General features: G+C 38.6%; 1 protein-coding gene across 1 annotated transcript in view; it reads left to right on the top strand.

Moving 5' to 3' along the window:
• The window catches only part of MBD2 (methyl-CpG binding domain protein 2), a 62,213-nt gene that overhangs the window by 25,507 nt on the left and 11,330 nt on the right, over positions 1–25,376 (top strand). Inside the window, exons 3-5 of the mRNA XM_008166034.4 lie at positions 7,384–7,521; positions 22,617–22,707; positions 23,568–23,745. Coding sequence (XP_008164256.1) covers positions 7,384–7,521; positions 22,617–22,707; positions 23,568–23,745 — 407 coding nt within the window. The remainder of the gene's footprint in view (positions 1–7,383; positions 7,522–22,616; positions 22,708–23,567; positions 23,746–25,376) is intronic.

Genomic DNA, 25,376 nt, shown 5'->3' with positions numbered 1-25,376 from the left:
CTTCTTTGTGCTGTTAGCATTTATGGGTCACTTACAATCTGTCATCTGGTCTTCTACACAAACTGCAAGGCATCCTGGTTAGATATCAGTGCACTTACTGAACTTGCAGAATTAACCATAAAACCCTTTTGATTGATGGGCTTTGTCGGGGGTAGGGAGGAAGGAGGAGTTTTGCTTCAATCTTACAGTAATCTTTTCAAATAATTTGTAATGCCTTTAATTTGGACATTTTAACTATTTAAAACTATTTTGCTGGTTTGAGAGGCTCCCGAAGAGAGAACGGAATAGGAGATTCAGAGTAGTTTTGAATAAGAACTAATAAACACAGTTGTTTGCCGTTACTGTTATGCTGTAAAAATGCCTTCCACGACCCTTTCAAATTGGTGGTTGGCTTTATTTTGAAAGAAAAGTGTATTAGACTACTTTCTAACCAAACATATGTAATGAGTGACTTAAGGATCATCTGGTTGGAAAGGCTTGGAAATAATATTGTGGGAACTTTCTAAATCATACTCCGTATGAAGTAGGAAAAGTGGATGGCCTTCTGGAAAACATTTCTGCTAGCATTGAAATATTATATAAAGAAGAATACATTTGGAGGGACATATATGTGGCACAACGAGGCCTGACAGATTATGTAATACCTTAGTTCCTAGAAGGGCAAAGGGACTTTATTTGGAGAGAGCTGCTTTTAAAGGATGTTAATCAAGCAGCAGCAGAACTTGGCAGAGAAGTCTTTGACCTTTAAACCCATTCTGATTAAGAATATTGAGCTTTCTTTAACAAGTATATTGGTAACTGAATACCATAACTTACTTTGTTTCTTAAATGAAGTGATGTTTATTAGACCGTTTATAGACATTTCATTACATTTTACATTGTGTCCTTTATCATGAAGGATTCCAAAGTGCTTTAAGAATTTAGACTATGTGAATTACAGAGGTGCTACTTCATCCACCACTAGGATGCAACTATTGGAGCATAATCCAACACCATGAAATGAACTATGGATGAATGCTAGTTTATGGTTTCATTAAAAATTCTCAGTTTGCATTCTGAAAATCAACCGCACACTGTACTGCATAATTATAATTAATTATGATTTTCTGAACATCCAGAAGTATGCAGGGAGCTGCATCAAAACAAGTAAAGCTGAGTTCCCTGTTTACTGTTTAGGGGACTGACCCAAAGCCCACTGAAATCAGTGGGAGACCTTAGGCACTTCCTCGATAGCCCACTGAAGTCAGTGGAAAGTACAGATATGGCATTAGAAGTGAGAATAATAAGGACACAAAAAGCAGGCTAGGACGAGGGTAAGGGCATGGTTACAGAATACTTTTACATTGATTCACTCGTCGCTTGAACAGTTCGACAGACTCCTGCTAGCTGTCAGACTAAACCTCCTAGAAAGTGGTTGATATGGAAGAGCCTGGGAACTTTCCAGGGCCATGGCACCACAGAAATTTGAAGCCCAGATCATCCCTGGCTGACTTCAGGCTAGTTAGGTGTCTGGTAAATCTTATGTTCCCCCATAGTTAATACTTGTTTCGCATTTCTCTGCAACTATAAGGTCTAAAAGCTTTTTAAAAAATGAAATCTTAACAACTCCAGAATTTGATTGCTTAAGCTCTTGCATTCCCCAGGGAAAGCTTCCTATTCACTGCTTTTAAGTGTATGTGTGGATTCTATACGAATTATCACATACACAAACTACAATAGCTTGTTATTTGCCTCTTAGTAGTGTACTAGAGTATCACAGTTTGTTTTGTTTATCCCTCTCCTGAGTGACTATAGAAAGATATCTAAAGAAACATGTCTTTAAAATAAAAGTTGAAACTAGAATGAGATGAAAGATTACACAGTACTTGCACAGTATATTTCATTTCACTGAATAATTTGAGGGAAACACTCAAAAAAAACCCCTCAATTTGCATGCACAAAATGTCTTGAACACACAACTCAAAATGTCTGTTATTTATTTGTTTGCTTATTTTTAAGTGTCCCTGGTTGTTTATAATGTAAAAGTTCTAAAATTTCAAAGTTTGTTGGGTTTAAAAGTCTCTGGAGATAATGCCAAAAGACTTGATATTGTCTCAGAAAAGCTCTGGAAGACTGGTGTTCATGTCTATGTTGAAAGTGCTTGTGGAATATAATACGCTTAGAAATGATGGGGCCAAATTCATCCATTATCTTAACTCCATTGACTTCAGTGCATGCTTTAGATCTGTGTCATTTGTGAAAAAATTGGTGACAACACAGTATTTTTAAAATAAAAAAATCCCCGTTTTTGATGGAAACATTTATATTCATTAGCCTAACACAAGTTACTCTTATTGGATGCAAGGCAATCTCAAAACGTCTGATTTCTTTGCCTGCTAGCAAATTAGAGGTACATAATGTAAGAACATTGTTGCATTTTGGTGGCCCTCATTGTTCAAAGCTGCTTTACTGTATTAACAAATGCACAACAATATTTCAGACTTCAGCAAAAGCAACCTAATGCCCTCAGTCCACCATGAAAATTCCCAGCCCTTCCCTGTTGGAAACATCTTCAAAATGAGATTTGCAAGTTACCATGTGTTAATTTGTTACCATTCATTGGGCTACTACTTAGGGCATGTCTGCACCAAAACACTAAGCAAAGTTGAGGCATATCAATTAAAGGTGTGAAGTCAGTGCACCTAAATTAAAAATGTTAACCCATGTGTGGGTGCTGTAATTATTTTGCTGCGACTTAATCCTTCTCCAAGAGGAGACCACTTTATTCCTGAGTGAGAGCATGGGGAGGGCGAGGGGGGGGGGGGGAGGGGGCAAGAGGGTAATGACTTCCTACTTGTAAACACAGGATGTCCTTATATGCAATGCATGGACATCCAAACCTGCCAGATTACTGTAGCTCTGGCCTTGTGAAAGTGAACAAGCAATTTTGAGATCTAGTTCTACAGTTTGAAAACTGATTGCTCAATAGGATGTGAGCAATAAATGACACACTCGTGAATGTTTTCAAAAGGAATCCAGTAAAGCTCTATGGGTCTGACATGTCATTGGCAGCAATATTTAGAGGATTCATTATTATAACACATGGCACTAATACAGGCAAGGAGATCACAGTCTGTAAAAATCCCTTCTACACAGGGAGAAGATTTCTCAAAGTAGACGCTGTTTAATTGCAAACAAAGGCATAACATGATTCAGTTAGAAGCTCAGAGACACATTCAGACTAAAAATAAGAAATTTTTGTAGAATAAGAGCTATAGACTTGTTAGGGGTGCTGGTCAGGCCTTTAAGTAGAGCAGCTGGTATCCAACCCAGGCCTTCAAAGGTTCTGGATCCATGTTCCTTACTGAAGGAAATATGACTCAGGAATTGTAACTCAATATCAGTTTCTATTTTATAAATTTGATTAAAACTCTAAAACTAAAGTTTAATCAAGAAAACCTATCACCAGAGCTAACCTTAATAATATTAAACAAAAATAAAACACTATGAAACTATCAAATCAAACAAGTTAATATTGGAGGTAAATTATCAGAGGAGTACAAAAATAATCCCCATATAAATTCTAAGGAGTTTAAGAATGTGGCTTTAGTTGAGATTTATAACCAAACAAAAGAACTTCACCAAATCAATTATTATCTATAATTCGCATCTGGTTAAGTATGTATATACTTACATTGAACCTTATATTGAAACCAGTTATTCACTTCTATCTGATCTATAACCTCAGAGCCAATTATAAAGCTTCCTTCTTACATGATTTTCCTCCCTTCCAGAACAGATACTATAAATACAATCTTTAACAGAACATTCTTGATAAGCACAAGTTTAACAATTATTATTTATCAGAAATTACAAATGACAATATAAAGTCTCTCAAGACTTTTTAAAACACAGAACATACTTTATGGGAAAATATTTAGGGCTGTTTAATCCTGGGGAGCTTCATTTTTTTCCAGCGCCTATCCTGTGTGGCTTTATTAGGTGTCAGCACAGATGTGTGTGCATCCAGCCACACTTTCACTTTTACACCCTGAAAAAGGCTGGGATGTTCTTAGTAGGGTCAGTGTTTTCTGGAAATTGGCAATATTGCTGCGTTTTTTCCCTGAAATTACCTTTCATTTCTGGAATCATCGATTCCTTAAGATTTTCTACCTTGTGCTTCAGGCATTTGAGCCGTTTCCTACCAATGTCTAAATGATTAAACATGAGGATAGTGTTAAAGAATTCAGCAAAGATATGTTCCATATGGATGGAGGGAAGTTATTTTGTACAATTTGCAGCAAAGTTCTTGATCAAGTTAAAAAGGACTGCATAGTCAACCACATTAAAGGTCCATGTCATGTTGCAGCAACAGAAAAACAGAAAACGAAGGGCAGAGAGTGGCGAAGTGAGAGTAGCGAAGACACATTTCACAATTACTGGTGTGCTTGCATGACAAAATGAAAATCAGAAATACAGGGAAAAGGTAGTACCAAGAATGGGTGGAGGTCTGTTGCAGTGCAAACATCCCACTAGAAAAACTAGACAATCCCCAAATGAGAGAATTCCTAAACAAGAACATATGAAATGGGGCCTGTATCCCGCAAGGAAGTACACTGAGATGAGTCCATCTTCCCCACGTCTTTGAACTAAACAAGCAACAACTGATTGTTGAATTGAAGGATGAGCATGCAGCTATAATTGTGGATGAATATACAGACAGCCTACACCAGTATGTTGCAAATGTTCTAATAGAGCTGATGCAGGTTTCAGAAGATTTCCCAGCTGCTACCAAGCTCATAGAAACAGTAGAGTTAGAACATGTTAAACTACTCTACAGTTGCACAAGCTGTTATAAAGACCCTTGTACACCATGAAATTGACTTTTTGAATGTAGTGGCTTATGTGACAGTAAATGCAGAGTACATGTAAAAGTCATTCAAAGACAGTTTAAATGGCATTTTAAACAACTGCATTCATGTGCCTGCTGGGCACACATTACAGCTTTACTAGGTGATTGCTGGTGCCATTTGTATACGGAAGTGGACCGTCTGTGCTCTAACAAAAAAGCTGTTCTTATCGACCTTGGAGTTGAAAGTCCGACATTACCACTAGAACCAGTTGAAACAAGATGGACTACTTGGTTTAAAGCTGTAGATTAAAGCCGTAGACTATCACTGCCATCATGTGGAGTACTACAAGGGGTTCATTGCTTGGGAAATTGAATTGGAGGAACGACTGCCGTTTTAGAGGAGCTAAGTGTTTTATTGCAGAGTGAATTGCTTGTGGCAAATTTAATTTGTATTGAAGCAGACGTAACTCCACTTGTTCTTACACCACTTAAGTTTGAATCACGGTCGACATTACCAACAGAAGTGTACAACGTTGCATCTGATCTGCTGGCAATACTTCAGTACAGAAGACAGACTGCACTGTACAATCTCAAGCGTCAAGTTTTTCAGAGTGGTGCAGAGAAATTGCAGGGGTATTTAAATACAAACAGGCAGCATATAGATTTTTTTCGTGATGTGAGAATCTTTGATCTCAAGCAAGTTTGTGTACTCTCCTGCAACTTCAGTGACTATGAAGAGAATATGGCGCTGCGGAGTTCTGTACCTGAGGGTGAGCGAGCAGTTTACTTGAACATTGTAAATTAACTTCCTAATACCAATGACATTTGTCTCTTCAGTTTTTGGAAAAGCATGGACAAACGTTTGCCAAGACTTAGCCAGATTGCTCATGTTGTTTTGGCAATCCAGTGCAATTCAGTTGATGCTGAACACAGTTTCTCCAATCTTGAACAAGTGCTAACCCCGCAACATTACTGTATGTGATTGGAAAGTATGAAGATGTATGCACAAATGAGTTTTAATTTATCCTAAGCGTGTGTCAGTGAATATTTGTATGCTGATATATGTGATATACAGATATTTGCAATAAAATGTTAGTTTAAGCAGAAATGTATTTTTTATTGCAAATTTCCCCTTGCTGTTAGATTGTTGCATAAAACAATAATCCAACTTTCATTTTAATTGTATAGTCTTGTGTGGCAAGAATTTTGTTTTGTATTTATACTGATGATCACTTAATACATTTTTTTAATGTTCTAAAACTGACAATTTTGGTTTTTGAAAAAAATTGTCTGTAAATGTAATGTAGGTTACCGCATTTTTGTGCTGTAAATGATTACATATTGCTCAGGTTTGTCGATTACCTGTGTGTTTGGGGGTTTTTTTGTATTAATTTAATGCATATCCAAAATTTCTGAAATAAAAAGTTTTGAAAATCTGAAATTACTCTGTTATCATGGACGAAAACACTGGCCATAGTTCTTAAGTATGTGGAGTGTGTTAGCCAGCAATTCATAAAATATTTGGTATTTTCTGTATCTCAGAAGTTTTTTTCAACCTGTGACCACTTCCAAAATATCAAGCATAGGACCACATGTGAGAAAACTAGCATACTCTTATCTGGATCATGTATCCTAAAAATATGTGATGCAAATACCTGAGCACAACAGAGCCAGTCGTGCAAACATTCATTTATCAGTAAAATAAAAATAAGTTCACACTTATGATACATTTTTATGTCCATTTTCTCCTGAGCTAATCTAAAACCAGGGCAGTTTTTTTCATTCTTCTTGGAAACAAGATTTTACAGTAAGTATCGTAGTTTGGAACTAGATTATAGGTTAAACAGCTTATCTTCTAAAATCTCCATATTGATAGAGAAGTTACTTAAAGCACACCAAGATGAAACCCATTCAAAATATAAATTTTTTAAAAATCTAGATGGTATTGATATACAAACAAGCTATTTTCACAGTAGTGAGGGTAATTAGCTATTAGAACAGTTTATTAGGGTTGTGAGGGTTTCTTTGTCAATTAATGTCATTTACTCTAAGATTTAAATTGTTTCTGAAAGAGATGCTCTAACTCAATTAAAGTTATGAAGATCCTTGATGCAGGATATACTATGATCTGTGTTTATGTAGGAGGTTCAATTAGATCATATTGGTCCATTTTGGTCTTAAGATCTGTGAATTTCTGAATAATACTTTTGTTTATTAGAACCCTAAATTACTTGTTTTGAATATTGGAAGGCTTAATTTGTCTTTAGCTTTCTGACAATAGCTCACTTTAGCAACAAGTCATTTAAATAAATAACATATTTTCCAATAAGGAAAAGTGGGCTCTCATGCTGCTTTATTTCTCCACGGCATAGAAACTTCTAAACCTCACTTTTTTCTTTAGAATAAGTGAGTTGGTTGAAAGGTTAGCTATCCAAGAACTCATTAGTGCAGTAACAACAAATTCTTTCACAAATCAGTAAAAATGGGTTAATCCAACAGCAATCTGTTATACGGTCTTTGCTAATCCTTTTTTTTTTTTTTTTTTTAAACAGGGTAAACCAGACTTAAATACGACACTACCAATCAGACAAACAGCATCCATTTTCAAACAGCCAGTAACCAAAGTTACCAACCATCCTAGCAATAAAGTAAGATCAGATCCACAACGAGTGACTGAACAGCCACGACAGGTAAGAAGGTCATCAGTTCCCTGTTGTTACCATTCAGAAAATGGTATTGTGACCTGAGATCTAATTGGCTTTGGTTTAAATTGAAGACAGAATAATTTGCATTCCAGGGGAGATTTATAGCCTTAATGTGATTTCTATTAAGTATCTCTTCTTTTTATTAAACGAAGTGTAGTGGAGAAGAAACTGAAAAGGCTTGATTCCATGCATGTTAAAATAAGTGTGTAGGAGGCTAACTCTTTAATCCGTACCTTCATTCATGGTTCTACAATTAGAGAATTTCACTTAGTTATAACACTTTTTAAAAACATATCCCTGTATTTTGACATGAAGCATCAAACTTCATTGTGTTGTCCTCCTTACAGCATTTGTTTCTAAAAAGTTCAGTTTTATAAAGGGGAGGGGATAGAACATACCTTTGTAAAAGGCATTTTACTGGAAGAAAGCTTTACATAAAACATTAAAAAATGCTGTTTTGTGTCTCTTAAATTCATTAAATCCCCTTTAAGGAGACTTTTGATGAATGCTCATTTTCAGAAAATAGTAGAGTATATTATTATAAACTCTGTTTTGTACAGGATTTCATTTAGATCCCTTTCTTTATACTGATGTTTGATCCTCTCTTCACACCAAAGGGGTCTTCATTTGAAAAGAAATGAACAAATGCAAGAACTATCACAAGGAACTCCCTGTTAGCTAATTATTAGTGCTCTGTATATGTGAGTGAGATTTAAAAACAGTACCTGAAGGATCAATGTAATCTTATTTATCAAGTTCCTATAAGGTTGCTACCATCAAATTAAGATGCCTTATACATTGGCTGTTTAAGAAGAAAGTACTACAGCACTTATTTATGTATTCGGGACACTCTCATGGCCCCTTTCTTATTATAGAACAGAGGTTAAGTTCTGGGGACAAACATGCTTTTAACATTCATTCCATATGAAATCCAGACTACTTCTATCAGCATTGCTCCCTCAAGGTTCCTGTGTGCAGATCTTTTAAGAAATAGTTTTGACCTATCACACATGATTGGGCTTTGTTTTCTTAAAGAATCTACCTAAAGAATTTGGATCCTACATCCTGTGTAGTGTTTCTTCCTCTTCAGGTGAGCCAGAAAAGAAGAAATTTGGAGCCATATTGGATCATCTTGTTATAGAGGTCTTTCAGCAAGATTTGAAGGTCTCGACTTGCCTCACTGTTGGTCCCACGAGGTTCAGCAGGGGCCATGTAAGTGTATCACATCCAGATCTAAAAGATACATAACTGCATGGGTCTACAGCCTCTTATCACCACGTATTCTTTGGGTTTCCCTTGAGCGACTACACTTCCAGTGCCAGGCTTTTCCTTTCAGTGTGGCTGCTGCACCACTAATATTCACCAAACTGGGTGGCAGTTATAGCACCTTCATTCTAGAGAAATGGATCTCTGCCAGTTCATACCTTGATGACTGACTCAAAACCCTTCCCTGGTTGTCTGCTCCCCTACCTCCCATAAATTTAGTGATTGAGGTCTTCTACAATTAGTCCCTTGATCTTTATGTGAAAGAGAGAGTAATCTCTCCTCCTAAAGATTCCCATTATAGATGACTTTCAATACTCAATTGGGCAAGGTCTTTGCCTTCTAAGAGAGGGTTTAATAAATTAAGAAGATGGAATGAGATCTAAAGCTAAGCAACACCTGCTATATTGGACATCCTGGTTACTTTTGAACAGATTCCAGTCTCATCTTTTAAGCATCACTTCTTGGTAAGAGGACACACTGAATAAAATCACTAAACAAAATGTTGGTGTTCTGAGCAGAAGAGGTTTCTATAAAGATCGGTGACATTTTGTTTTTGTTTTTGGAGAGTTGGGTTTGAAATGGTTAACACCCCTCTTTTCCCCCTCACCCCCACCCCGTTTCCCTATTTAGTGCTGATTTTAGACCAGAATTTTAGGGCTGTTGTTAACTTAAAGCAGTGTTCTTGTTTTCTCCAATGCACTTCATCTCTTTGGAATGGTCACATAGATCCCAAGAACCTGGAGACGTCACTCTTTTTTGTAAATTTGACTTCTAAAGCACAAGCTGATGTGGCTTCAGCTTGTCTGCAATTTCTCTGGGTCTTTAAAGGCACTGATTCTAGCTTTTTCTTCTGTTCAGTAAAGCTCATGTGGTTCTGGGTAGTGCAGAGTTAACAGTATGCAGAAAATCCAAAAAGCTTAAAATTCATAGTGTTGCAATTGCTTGACTAACCCTGTGATATGTAAACTCACTAATCTGGATTGGTGGGGTACAGTAACAAAAAATTACCCTTTTCACAATTGCCAACATAATTGATTTGAGGGAACCAACCATGGAAGTGAAATTCAGCTCAAAGATATTTCCCACCATAGTATTTGTATTCCTTTCCAGCCTGTCTGTTATTAGATTTTTCAAACAATACATTTGGATTGTTGTAAAAGTCCCTGCTGGAAAATTTTATAAACAGTACATTTTTTTATTATGGTGCAGTAAACAAAGAAGTTAATTTAAAGTATCTAGTATACAAACTTTCTTCCAAACTATGTCTAGAGACTTTCCTGGTACAACAACTTAGAAGAAGAAGAAGAAGAAGAAGAAAAAAGGAAGGAAGGAAATAATCTGGAATCCTAAAACCCTCTTTAAAACCTAGGGATGGGTTTTCTTGGTTGAAATATTATGCAGATAGAAGCAGACTCTCCCAGCACTTCCCAATTAACCTCCAGATAAACTGTGTTAGAGACTGAGTTTATAAAGACTTTCCTGTGCTTTGTGTTTCAGGAAAGTCGCAATTCAAAACAGACAATAGATGACTTATTATTTACATTGTAACAAATATCAGTGCAATAATTTGACAATTGATTATATGCTTTTCATATAGGACATCTAAATCTCTTAGAAATTAGTCTCCTCCATGGAAAAATAATCTGTCACGTGATGATGATAGAAGTCTTTTTTTGTATATAAATTGCCAAATGGTCCAGAGGGATTTTAACTCACTGTGTGCAATTGCACATCTGCAATCACTTGCATATGTGTGTATGCATATGATAGGTTTTATCCCAATTGTGCTTTTGAATCTATTTGCACACTCAAATTCTGTAATTATGCACATTCTACTGAGTACAGAAGAAGTCCAATGGAGTGCTTAGGCCCTGCTTACTTTCCATAAAGCAGGGATTTGGTTCCCTGTTAGGATCTTTTACAGGACAAAATAATGAGGCAGGATTGGATACTGACAGTTCAATTAGACTCTGAGAGAACACCAGGGTTTCCCAACATTTCATATTATAGAGCATCTCTTAGTAGTGAGGCAATCTCATGATTACTCTTTCCAAATCAAAGTGAATTCCTCCCACATACAATCAGTTTCCCCGCCAAACAAAATCCGTTCCACACTTTCCCCCACATACACATTCAAAATAAACTCCCACTGCTGTTGATGTTTCTACCCCCATGAGACCCAAACGGGTACAGTTTTCCCCCATGCTAAAACTCAAGTTCAATCAACCTACTACCTTCAGGTGTCCTGGTTTCTCTATGCCTACTTGCCTCACTATTCCCCTACCCCAAATCTCCCTTTAGGTACCTGACTTTTTTTTTCTAGGTACCTTGGTCTGGCCTCCTTTCTCTTATCTACTTTTTTACCCCCATCTACCTCCCTTCTCACAATAGAAGTTGAAACCAGATTTTGCCAACATTCCTTCTCAGCCTGACTTTTCATGTGGTGGTCTCAATGGCTTCTTTCTGTGGTAGCTATCCCCTTAGTAATCCCAGTAGTTTCTTTGTCATGTGATAGCCTCTCTGGTGGCTCCCTAGGTGGTGTTGCAGTGAGATTTCGGGCAGCAGCTCCTTCAGGTAGCAGATCTCTCTGATGGTAGCTCCTCCATGACCTTGTAGCAGCAGCTTCCTCCTTTTATGGAGCAACAGACCCTAGTGGCATCTGTGGTTCTATGCTTTTAGCTGTCAGGGCAGCAGCTGCACACAAAGGATGGAGCCAGGATCATCATGAGGCTGCGCAGCTCGTCATGTGCCACTGAAAAAGGCTTTTAGACCACAGTTCAGGAACATCTGGAAAACATCCAACCCTTAAGTTCTTGGTTCTCTATCTTACTTGCTCATCAAGAAGCAGGAATTCACACGAGGGTGTGAGAAGGTAGAGCTGCACATCCAGGGTTCCCAGATCTGTGTTGTATCCTTAAGTGGGGACTGAGTCTATTTATTGAAGACTGAACCTTGCTGACAAACTACCTTTCTTCCCCCCCCCACTGCTGAACCAGTGAATGCACTTCCAACTTCTATGAATTGTTTTAAAATCTTCAAACAACTTTTTTTTTTTTCATACACTGACACCAACCAATCCAAAGGTACTTTGCTAAAACTATATTTGTCATCAAAGCACAGTGGTGTGTTTACCCGCGTGCTGCCAAACTTCAAGTCTGTCTCATTCACACAGTCCTCTTGTAGCTATTTCACTCTCTTCCTAAATTACTCACATACCCAAAACCTGTTTTGGGGTCTCATTGAGGTGGCTCAAAGTAGTAAAGTTACTCCTTTGATTTTTATTTTTTACTACTTGCATTTTGTAGCATTTTGTTTCCCTTCTTGCAGGCTTCATTTTCTTGCCTGTTTCATTACATTGACCAGAAACCCTCAGTCTTCCAGTCATTGCTGCTTATCTTACTGCTTCAGAGTTGTACTGCACTCAGATTTGGCTGAGGTTAAGCAGTCAACCTTGGACTGCTACCCAGAATCACTGTGTGGATGAAAAATGTCAGAATAGCTATTGACTTCAAGAGCAGTTTCATCAGTAAAAAGCAGAAAGCCTGTTTCCTCATCATTGCTGAAAGCTAGTATGATTTTGCTTAATGTCAGGAAACTGCACCTTCTCCCAACTACTGCTCTCTCCCTTCTCATCCAAAAGGACACCAGATGTGGTAGTACTCTATACTGTGGCAGTACTCTCTACCCCGCCACATACTTCCTTTTGAACCTGGAGTAGGGGTTCCCAGAAAGAAAAATAATACAGACCAGTGGAGACCCAAGAGCTAGACCTCAAGTCTACAGGCAATAAGTTAGCCAATCAGTTGCTTAAGTTAGTACTGCTGCCTATTCAGTATTTCACATCTGACTGTAGAATATTCAATGACATGTCAAACCAAAACTCCTTTCTTCTTCATGGATTTCAGTATCCCTGCCCTATAAGTGTCTGCTCTGTTTCAATCTCAAGAGGTTACTGCTCCAAGGTATAATCAAAAGCTGTACTATTTGTGAAGCACATGTTCTCTCCTTGAAAACACAGGACTCCTTGGTGCTAACTAGCCTGAACTTTTTGACCTCCAGGGCATGCTACAAAGTCCACCTGTTTCTTCCCCCAAAAGCTTGAACACAAGTCTCACTTAGTGAATAGGGATTTTTATGTAGTGGATATTTTGAGACTTGACCAGTTATCTGCTGGAATTACATGAGTGTAGTGCCTTTAAATATAAGAAAGCCTAGGGCAAATATTTTGTTTGTATAATTCAGGATGGATTGATTTAAATCAAAACTAGTTGAATCACTGATTTTAATAATGATTTAACTCAACAAGCAGAAAACCTAGATTTAAATAATAGATTTTAATCATATTGTGCATTTGTACTTTTTAGGTATTTTCCTAAAGAAAGGTTGAGACTCATTAATTGGTAACTATTAAAACATGTTGATTTTGCAAAATCAACATAGCATTTACACTAAATTTGGTGCTTTCTTTTGCTAATCAGGAGGATACACCATACACATACATACACGCTCTTTAAGTAATTATATATCATAGTTATTCAAATTCCTAGTTTTTACATTTTTATTATGTTAGAAAATGGTGAATGATGTATTCCTTATTAACTAGGTGATTAATTTTTTTACTTGTGATTATTGTGTCAAGCCCAAGTTGGATAGAAATTCAAATTCCCTTAAAATGCACCAAAACAGCATTTTGGTTTTATGCAATAAAAATATTAACTTAAACATTTTTTTCTTATTCAAACACTTATCAAAACATGTTTTGCAGTTAAAACTGATTAAAGGAAGTATTTGTAGTTAGTGAAATTAACTGATTTGTGGTCACCATGTCCTTCAGGATTTTAGAACTAGTCGATCATACTCTCTCACACCTAAATGTTATTCATAGATTGGGAAAAAGAGAGCAAGCTTTCCTGCCTTTAACTCCCAGTTTGTTTCTGAACTTTGAATGAACTAGTCATTGAACTGAAATAGGTTAATAAACTGAAATGAAGAAAATATTCTCTCTGCAGCTGCAGAAAAGGCTACTGCTATCTAACGCTGGTTTAGCACTTCAGCAAACTCTGGTTCCAGGTGCTTGGTCAGTGACTTTCTCTTTGTGGATTGACTTTCTTTGAAACTTGGGAGCAAACATGTAATGCTTATACTATTTTTTGTATTTAAATAATTTAAATAGATCATAATAAGTTATCAATTTCAAATTTATTTTAAATATTTTTTTAAAAAATAAACCTCTTTAATTTAAATAAAAATCTGTTTTACATAAAATCTGATTTTTAATGTTTTAAAATATTTTTTTATCTATGCTGGTATAATTTGAGATAAGTGCTAATCACATTTGTCTTGCCAGTGTTTCAGCTCGGAGCCTTCACATTTCATTTGGCTTAAATAATCCATGAGAATCTCTGGACTTTTGAACATACACAGCTTGTTCACACAGTCTAACCAGAAAAAGATCCTCTACCATGGGAATTAAGGAATCAGATGATATATCCCAGCTGATGTCTTAGATCCTCCCAAAATGAAATTCCGAAAGGGGTTGACTCTTTTCACTTCACCCACTTTCCTCGGGATAATCCTGAGCAATAGATGGGCCTTGTAACATTCCCTAAGGGTCAGATGTGCTCACTGAAATGAGATTTGAACTCTGACTCTGCAACTAAGCAGGAAAAGTAGTACAGAATAGGATGTAGTGGCTGATCCTGAGTTGAATAATGTATTAAATTAAAACCATTGGATGTATTTATATTGTTATGAGCTGGGTGAATCCTTGTTGTGGTTGAGTTAAAACCTAATTCAATCTGATATGTGAACACACCCTTAATTTGAAGAGAGAGTTTCAGGGGCCACACCAAAAATAAGGCCTAATAGAGTCTGCCCAGAAACTAGTACGATGTTTTGTCTCAGAGAGAGAGAACGAACAGTGAGAGAAAGAGGGAGAAGCAAGAAAGTCAAGCAGAAGCCTGTGGGCTCAGTACGATTTTGGGAAAAGCTAGAAAGAGATTTTGCATCTGTTGGCTAAAGAGATTTAGAGCTGTGAGCTAAAAAAATTGCTCCTTTTGTTCTCAGTTTCTCCTGCATTTGGAGAAGCAGGACTTTTTTACATTCCTTATAAATATATGATTGCATCAAACAGAATACCGGACTTCCATTTTCCAACTGAAAATGTTCCAGGGCATAGGCGCAGACTCCGCGGGTACTCAAGGGAAAAAAATGGTGGGTGCTGAGTGCCCACTGGCAGCCCCCCGAGCAGCTCCTTCTGCTCCCCCCCAGTGCCTCCCACCCGCCGGCGGCCCCGCCGATCAGTGCCTCCTGCCTGCCATGGATTAGCTGTTCCACGGCGTGCAGGAGGCGCTGGGGGGTATGGGGTGGGACATGCTCGGGGAGGGGCTGGGAAGATGTGGGGCAGGAAGAGGCAGAGGTAGGGCCTTGAGGGAAGGGGTGGAGTGGGGGTGGGGCCTGGGGCAGAGCCAGGGGTCAAGCATCATCCCACCCTCCATGGCACATTAGAAAGTCGGTGCCTCTGTCCCAGGGCCCTGAAATTTGACTAGCTGCTCAGATCAAAAAGGGGCATCAGTATTAGGCCCCAAACTACTACTTTAAAAGTTGAATACATGGGACAGTAACAAGGATGTCCGTATCTTTTGTACCGACTGCTGCTCTTGGATGTAAAAAAAAAAAAACCCCAAAGCAAATGGAAGGCAGGTTATGAAGTAACAATTTACACCCCCAATCCTGCAAATTGCTTCAACCAGGCAGAATCCCGTTGATGACATTGAGACACTGAATAGACGCAGGGGTTTAGAGTAACTTGCACAATTAATGTCTGAAAGGTTAAATTAAAAACCTTATTTGCACTTAATATAAATCATACCAAAGGATTTGTTTTTGACAAATAGCTAATTAATGGGACTATTTTAGTGGAGTGTCTTTAAGTGTGTTAAAGTAGCTCTTTAAATTAGTTGTTCCCTTAAAAATACAAGCACTTTCAACTACATCTGCAGGTACCTCCTTTAATAGATATAGAAATCATGAGTCATACATTTATTGTATAGGGATTCAATTTGGACACTCCTGTATTCTTCACTAAACATTACAAAGTGGAAATCTTATCTTGCTGGAAAGGTCCTAGGAGGCTTCGGATCTTTCCTTATATTTATTCGTATTTACTTCCAGCTTTTTCCAAGCACTGGAATATATATATTGTAGAGGAATAGTCCTTCTTTTCAGGGGGATAGAGTAGATGACCTACTTTTTTAAAATTATTGTTAGAGATTTCTTTCTTAGAGATTTCTGACCTCTGGATTGGTGGATGTCAGCAAATGAGAACAGGACAATATTTCATCAACTGGAAACTTGTGTTCTGATAGCTTAAATGGCCACAGATTTGAAGCTGAGAATGCTCCATCTGGAAGTGAATATTTAGTGCTTTTTCTTTATCAGTGAGCATCTACTTTGGAAATTGTACACTTAGAGCTGACACTCTGTTTGTTGTATGTTCATTAGTAAAATCTTGTAAATGGTTTTGGCAGATGGTACCTAAGGATTATATTGTAACAATTTTCCAAAGCCATTTTCTGATAAGATTTTTTTTAAACAACTCTCAAAAACTGATAATATATACGAACAGAGCACAAGTATCCCTAAGAGCTTACTGTAAAGGTGTGAGTTGCCTATTCTGTTTTTCCCTTGGATTGTTGGATTGTTAACTCTTAAGAAGTTGGAGAAAGAAGGGCCTCCCCGCCTCTTCCACGCAGAGTTCCTGTTTCCATCTAAACCTTTTGTGGAGACTCTAAATCATGTATTGAACTTCTTGATTTAATACAGTATTGAACAACTTCACAGATTTTGTGATACTTGGTCAAATATGTCTTATTAATCACAGAATACATACACGCATAAAGTTTGACTTGGTTGTAGGGATGTTATTTTCATGACATTTCCTTGTGCAGTTTTATTTCAGAAGTGCAGGTCTCCTCGACCCCCTTTTTACAGATGGGGAACTGAGGAACAGGGAGACAAAGCGATTTGCCCAAGGTCACATGGGAACTCTGTGGCAGAGCAGGGAATTGAACCTGGCTCTCCTGTATCTCAGGCCAGTGCCCCAACCAACTGGTCCCTCTTTCCTCTCTATTAAACTGTATAGTAACTATGGGGGTGGGGGGAGGAGAATCTAAATTTCTAACTATTAATGCAAGGAATATCAGGAAGAGAAATCATTTCTGTAGCTGTCACCACAGAAGAAGGATTAAAGTGTAGCTTTTCAGTAATTAAGCTGTAAACTATCTTATGCTTTACATTCGAATAAGTAAGATAGCCCTGTACTCTTAGGGCCCAATCCTGCACAATATAACTCCTGTAGGCAGTCCTGTTGACTTCCATGCGAGTATTTCCAATGCTGAGGGTTTGCAAGATTTGAGAGTATGTCTATACTGCAGTTAAAAACCCGTGATGGGCCCATGCCAGCAGACTCAGGCTTGCTGGGCTCAGGCTTGTAGGCTGTTTAATTGTGGTGTAGACTTTCAGGCTTGGGCTGGAGATGGGGTTCTAGGACCCTGTGAGGTGGGAGGATCCTAGAGCCCAGGCTCCAGCCAGTACCCAAGCATCTATGCCACATTTCAACTGCTCCTTAGCCTGAGCCCTGCAAGCCTGAGCCAGCTGATAGTGTCCAATTGCAGTGTAGACATATCCTGAGACCCTTAGTCTTTTTGTGCTCTGGGCTACTTGTTCTAACTGGATGGGCAATCTCTTATTAGCAAAGTGATTCCAATGCTTAGATACCTTTTTAAAAGTAACACTTAATATGAGGAATGACATGGAAAAGGCCAGTGCAGTCATGTTACTCTTTGTAGTCATTTTGGGGCAACTGTGTAAAACAGGCTGTTTCCATTTATTGCACTAAGGAAAATTGGCAGCTCATAGCACTTTGTATTCAGTGGTTACAGTAATAGGGAGCCTAATCTATCAGAGGATCTGCACAGAGATTTAGACATTCCAACACTGAGCATTACAGCACCTAACTGTTAGGTGCCGAGAAAATCACAGGAACAACACTGTGATCCACAAAGCAGACCAAGGCGCCTAGCTTGCTATACATAGAATAGGAAGAAATAGATGCCTTAGAATGCTATCCACAAGAGGAAGCACACTAGTCACAGAGCTGCCTAAGCTAGCAAAAGGGAGATGCTGATCAGAGGCTGTTTGCTAAGCCCCACTTCTCTCTCAAAGAGAGGCTCATAAGTCTGTGGTGCAGGGAGGCGCCTATCTCTGCTTAGCAATCCACAAACAAGAGCCAGCCACCTGGAGTCCAGCATCTTAGATACCTAAAGCATTCCCTGCAGGAATGAGTTAAGTGCCTACCTGGCTCCACACAAAACAGGAAGCTGGTGTGTGTGGCCACCGTACACTTTAAGCCCAGTGCTTAGAACGCTCACCTGGAATGTGAGAGAGCAAGGTTCAATTCTCCCCTCTCTGCCAGAGGGAGAGAAAGATTTGAATAGGAGTCTCCCACCTCTCAGGAGAGTGCTCTAATTGCTGGTAATCTGATGTAGGCTTCCTTAATCTCTCCTGTTGAATCTGTTCCTCTGTGGATAAATAATGAAAGAGTGATTGGAGCAGAGGGACTGTTTTCACAGTCTCGCTTTCTTGGCCCGGTGTCTGTTCCACTATGAATAAATACTCAGTCATTGGTCCAGAGAGAGACATGATCCAAATTTTTTTCTTGGAAAAGTGAAAGAATATTGGGAAGGCAAAGTTATTTTATGATTTGCCAAACAAAAGACTTCACTTAAAAAAATCCAAATAATCTAATTGTACAAGTGCAAAGGATCACCAACGGAAACCTGGCAAGGAAATAAAGTTCTACCCATCCTTGCAACTGTGGCTTCACATTCCCTCATTACTTCTCCCACCAGAGAAGAAGAGTAGCTTAGAGCTGACGAGTCAGGAGACAGTGGGCTGAATTTCTGGCTCTGCCACAGATTCCTGTGTCACTTTGGGCAAGTCACTTAATCTCTTTCCTTCAATTCCCACTCTGTAAAAGAATACTTCCTTATTTCCCTGGAGTGCTGGGAGAATGACCAAAGAATGTACGCCACACTAACAGGATGAGGGACTGTATTCGGAGAAACGGTGACTCTGAAAAGGACTTGAATCGTGGTGGATAATCAGCTGAACATGAGCTCCCAGTGTGAGGCTGTGGCTAATGTGGCTAGTGTAGAAATAGAGGTATATTGAGTCAGAGTAGGGAGGTTATTTTACCTTTGTATTTGGCACTGGTACAACAGCTACTGGAATCTTGTCTGGTGTTGGTGTTCACAATACAAGAAGGTTGTTGATGAATTGGAGAGGGTTCAGAAAAGAGCCACGAGAATGATTAAAGTTTTGGTAAACATGCCTTTTAGCAAAAGTTTCATGGAGCTCACTCTATTTAGCTTGTTAAGTAGAAGGCTAAGAGGTGACTTGATCAGTCTACAACTACCTACATTTGATAACTACCCAAATTTGATAATAGAGGGTTTTTTTAATTAGCAGAAAGAGATATAACAAGATCCCATGACTGGAAGTTGAAGCTAGATAAATCCAGACTAGAAATAAGGGGCAAATTTGTAATGTTGAGGGTTTATAACCATTGGAACAACTCACTAAGGGTTGTGGTGGATTCTCTATCACTGGCAATTTTTCCACTGGATATTTTTCAAAAAGACATGATTTTAGTTCAATCCATAGCTATTGGACTTGAAGCAGAAAATAATTCAGGGAAGTCCTATGTCCTGTGTTAAGCAGGAAGTCAGACTAGAATGATTTATCTATTTTAAGTATTTATATAGTCCCTATCACCATAGTATCTGAGCACCTCACAGTTCTTAAAGTATTTATCCTCATAACATCCCAGTGAGGTAGGGAAGTACTATTAATCTCCCCTGGGCACTGGGCTTCCAACTCCAAGTTCTTTGCATATCCCTGCTCTTCAGATATCCATTCTGGAGCACCCATGTTTCTCCCAGTGCATCCACACAACCATGTATCCCCTATTACCTAACCTTCCTCCCTGGCACCTCATGGTCTATGTGAGGAGTAGAGTGTGTGATTTGGGGAAGCAAGCTGGTGGCATCAGAGAACAGTAGTATCTGATGGTACATCTACTCTACAAAGAAAGCCCATCACACCAAGTCTTAGAGCCCTGGTCAGTTGACTCGAGCTCACACGGCTTGGGCTGCAGGACTAAAAATATCAGTGTAGACATTCTTACTCCGACTCTCATCAGGTTTCAGAGCCAAGGCTCCAGCCCAAGTCTGAATGTCTACACTGATATTTTGAGCCCTACAGGCTGAACCCTGGCAGCCCACGTAAGTTGACCCAAGCTCTGAGACTCGGCACTGCAGGTTTTTCTTTGCAGTATAGACATACCCTGTGGTGTAATCTCTGCGAGTGGAGATGGAAGTTCTTGGGTCTTGAGTGTTTAGCTAGAGTAACAGGGCACAATTTTTGAAAAGGAGCATTTTCAAAAGTTTCCTTTGCAGAAATTGGTAGTTATTTTACTAAAATAACTCATTTGTCCTCAGAAGAGTTATTGTGCCAAACTGAGACTAAAATCAATGATGAAACTGAATTAGAAGGATTTAAATTCTTTTTCACTGCTTAGGCATATCTCAATGTACTCTTAGTTATAGAGTTGCTACTTACACTTTCATAGTAACTAAAACATGGATTTCTTCAGTGTTCTAGAATTTTAAAGGCATTGTCACTTTATCCAAAGAGTGATATTGGTTCTTATAGGAAATCTATTATGCTTCTTTGGAATACAATGTTATAATGATAGAGAGTGGCAAATAATATACATGAAAGACTCAGGATGTTAAGTGTATACAGTTAAAAAAAAAAAGATGCAAGGGAAATAATCTGTCTCTTCAACTACCATCAAGGTACAGTAACAGTATAACTTAAGGGAGGGAAATATAACTTAAAGAGGGAATCTATTTCAGAAAAGAGTAGGACAGCAAACCCCTGGCCTGAAAATGAGGAAAGGAAAGCTTCAGCTAGAAATACGAGTTCAGAAATTGGGTGAGAGTTCACAGGAAGAATTTTAGGATTCAGATTAAGTGTTCCTAGTTGTATGAGCAAATGAGGAGTGACAGATATTAAAGGAAATTCTTGAGTCATAGCGATGTCCAAGAACAGGTTAGAACAATCTGTCAGTGGAACTATTGTAGTCAAATAGTCCTACAATCAACACGTATGTTGGGTCAAACTGGATGATTCAAAGGTCTTATTCAGTTAAGATCCAATTTGTAAAACAATCATGAATATTTTGTTGTCCAGTTAAGAGGTGTTGGGTGACTATTGTAGAAAGTTAATCTCTTTTTACTTCCAACATTCAGAGTAGGTAAATTATTGTTCACCCACTGATCCAGATGTCATGATGGAACAAGCACAAGATTTCCCACAGCAATTGCTTGTCACATTTTCCTGTCAGTGCTTTAAAACAGTTGACATTATCATTAACCTTTTCCTCCCCCAGATAGTGCCCTCCATCCCTGAGAAAATGGTTTCTCTTTAATGATTCTTGTTCAGAAGTTTATTGTATTTCAATATGAACTTGATTGTTTTTTTTTTTTTAATGAAGGAAGCCTGAATATATTGAGTACACTCATTAATTCCAAAGATAGGTGGTGGATGAAGGAGGGGGAAAATCAAATGTTATAGCCACTAATCCCTTACTGTTTGTGCTCTATATCGGAGATCCCAACTAAGTAGTACATTACTAACTTGCCAAGAATGAAGGCAATGACTAATTTTAATTAAAATGGAACTTATTCCTACCTGCTTTCAGTGTTCAGAGGTGGTAGCTGTGGAGACTGTATGTCCAATTGTGCAGTGCTCTATCGTAACCGGAGTGTAGGCTACTCATACATGCATGAACTAAGAAGACCACAGTGAGTGGACATGTTGCCTCTAGCCAATTTTTGGGGAATTTTTAGGTTTTTTTTTAATGAACTTCACTAATATGGCTGGTTTGGTATTGTATTAAGAACTCAGAAATACTGGCAGGAGAAGCCTAAGAGTATGTGTATGCTGTGTTTTTAAAAACTCTCAGCAGCGAGACTAAAAGCCTGGGTCTACAGTCTTGGGCTTGTGCTATGGTGCTAAAAATAGCAGTGTAGACTTTACTGGAATGTGGACTCTGAAGCTTAAGCAGGGGGTGGGCTTCAGAACCCGAGCTCCAGCCTAAGCCTCAACATCCACACTGCTGTTTTTAGTGCCAGCTCTGTGAGCCTGAGTCCATAGACCCGGGCTCTGAGACTCGGTACCGCAGATTTTAAAACGCAATGTAGACGTATCCTAAAAGGCATAACATTGGTAGATAGAAGTAGAAAGAAGGAATCTGTATCCTTCTGTAGGAGTATCTTAGGCCACTAATCCATTTTTTTTGCCTGACAAACAGGTGGCAGAGGTAGAGAAAGTGGACTTAATTTGAATTACGTATCAGATAACTTTTTAAATTAGAAAATACTAAGGGTTTGATCCCACTCCCATGAAAGTTAGTGACAAAGCTCCTATCAGTGGATGGGATAATCAGTGGAAGAATAATCATGCCCCAGTCTTTATGTAGTAAGTCGTGTGGATATTAAAAATATTACTCCTTTTTATTTAATAGGGTGCAATTGTAGGCCACCAGTTATCACTTTCCTTGTTTAAGTGTCCTACGTGTTTTATTGTGAATAAACTCTATGCTAATATAAGCATGATTCTGTTTGTGCTATGCTTCCAAATATATTTTTCTTTGCTAACAAGCAATCTCACTTTCCATCTTTCAGCTTTTCTGGGAGAAGAGGCTACAAGGCCTAAGTGCATCTGATGTAAGTGAACAAATTATAAAATCCATGGAGCTACCTAAAGGTCTTCAAGGTACTGTATGCCTTTAGTAACTACGCTATGCCTAGTAAGCAGAATGTATAAAAAAAAGATCATGTTAGCTTTTCAGATATTCTTAAGCTGTTATAGTGTGTATCTCCAACTTTGATTTACTTTAGTAGCCCTCAGATCTTGACATGTGCTTGCTGGCAGAAACACCTGTCTCCTCAAAAGGGTTTTCTTTTTTATCAAGTTACTAACTTAATTAATATAAAGAACATTTCAGAGTTGTACTCTTTTCTTGGCACAAATGCAATTGATGTGAAATTCAATAAGTTATAGGTCACAGTTAGTAACTGTTTATTCTATCACATTGGAGACATCTATAGGAATTTGAAAGAGTTGTGAAAGACTTCATTACTACTTGCCAGCATTGGCTTCGTTCCTTGTGGCACTGAAGTAAAGAGAATTGAGATACTTGTATAGATTAATGTTAAAAGCTACAAAGAGAAATTGTATTTCAAGACCAAATGTTACATTAATAAGTGTACTCGAAGACAAGATAATTGCTGAAGAAGGAACCCAGATCATTAAATTGCTTGACCTTCTTTGAGGAAACTGTAGCCAATTTGTAAGTTAGCACTTTACAAATAGCAAATATAGTAGATATTTTGGGTTTTTTTTTTTTTTTTTTTTTACTATATATTAAAATTGCATTAACAGGATTTCAAAGTCATTTGTTAAATTCATAGTCATTATTGCCATTAGATATGTGGTCTTAAAGTGTATGCTCATACATCTGGATGACATCTTATACATAGGAGAAAGTCTGCCATTTAAACTCATACATACCTTGTGTACCTTGTGTAGCCATCTGGTTAAATAAATTAATTGTGCTGTAATTTATATTTTAGGAGTTGGCCCAGGCAACAATGATGAGACCCTCTTATCTGCTGTCGCCAGTGCTTTGCACACCAGTTCTGCACCAATCACAGGGCAACTCTCTGCTGCAGTGGAAAAGAACCCAGCAGTGTGGCTCAATACATCTCAGCCCCTTTGCAAAGCATTCATTGTTACGGATGAGGACATTAGGTAAGGGAGTTGAGACATGAAATTTTCAGTAAAATGTACATTTTTGTATACTGAGCTTGCTCTTCATATCTAATGAAAAAACAGAGCATATTCCAAAACATTAAACAGAATCATGTACTTCCCCATTTGAACCTGTTAAGTGTATCTGTTAAACTACAGAATAAACTGGTTGTTTCCTAAATATATTTGTATTTAACAGAATCAAGAAAAACGCTCTTATGGCTAGAGTGCTAGCCCGAGCCTTGGCAGACCTGGGTTCAAATCCCTGCTCTGCCACAGACTTCCTCTGTGACCTTGGACAAGTCATTTTGTCACACTGTACCTCAGTTCCCTGTCTGTTAAGTGGGGATAATAGCACTTCCCTACCTGAAAACTATGAGGCATTCAGATACCATGGAACTGGGGCCTCAAATAAGTACCTTGGATAGATTTTCATCGATAAATTTGTTTGTAAAACATGAATACCCATTTTTCTATATGGTTTTTGAGCCACAGAGGATCTGAGCTCTATTTTAGCCACCATTTAGCTTTTTGTGATATATAAACTAGGCAGGACTGCAAAAGCTGGAGTCTGGGTCCTTTTGCTGGCAAGCTCTTCACTTTGTAGCCTTGCACTCCAGTTTTTCTGATTGACAGAGCTGGGAATCAAATCCAAGAGTTTGGGCTCCCAGTTTTGTGCTCTAACCACTTTAAGCATTTCAACTTAGAATCATAGAATCATAGAATATCAGAGTTGGAAGGGACCTCAAGAGGTCATCTAGTCCAACCCCCTGCTCAAAGCAGGACCAATTCCCAGCTAAATCATCCCAGCCAGGGCTTTGTCAAGCCGGGCCTTAAAAACCTCCAAGGAAGGAGACTCCACCACCTCCCTAGGTAACGCATTCCAGTGTTTCACCACCCTCCTAGTGAAATAGTTTTTCCTGATATCCAACCTGGACCTCCCCCACCGCAACTTGAGACCATTGCTCCTTGTTCTGTCATCTGCCACCACTGAGAACAGCCGAGCTCCATCCTCTTTGGAACCCCCCTTCAGGTAGTTGAAGGCTGCTATCAAATCCCCCCTCATTCTTCTCTTCTGGAGACTAAACAATCCCAGTTCTCTCAGCCTCTCCTCATAAGTCATGTGCTCCAGACCCCTAATCATTTTTGTTGCCCTCCGCTGGACTCTTTCCAATTTTTCCACATTTTTCTGAACATTTCTTCCATCAGTTAAGATGTCTCCTGAATATGTTGAGTAGGGTAGTATAAAACTGATATTTTTTTTTCTTAGGAATGATTCATTAATGATTAATTATTCTATTCACTGTCATGCTTTTAATTTCCAAAACAGAGAACAAATATTACGTTCATATAATCTGCATGAGATGTCATTGCCTTTGTTCTGTAGCAGGGATTGGCAACCTTTGGCACGCGGCCCGTCAGGGAAATCCGCTGGCGGGCTGGGATGGTTTGTTTACCTGCAGTGTCCGTAGGTTCAGCCGATCACAGCTCCCACTGGCCGCAGTTCGCTGTACCAGGCCAATGGGGGCTGTGGGAAGCGGCTGAGGGATGTGCTGAGTGAGAGAGACTAAATGACATGCTGAAGTCCTCCCAGGGAGCTGGTTTCAAAGCCAGCATGGGGAACTGGAGTT

Source organism: Chrysemys picta, chromosome 6 (genome assembly GCF_011386835.1).
Source record: "Chrysemys picta bellii isolate R12L10 chromosome 6, ASM1138683v2, whole genome shotgun sequence".
NCBI classification, from domain to species: domain Eukaryota; kingdom Metazoa; phylum Chordata; order Testudines; family Emydidae; genus Chrysemys; species Chrysemys picta.
The sequence above is the reverse complement of the archived record's forward strand: the minus strand, read 5'-3'. Positions and strand labels throughout refer to the sequence as shown.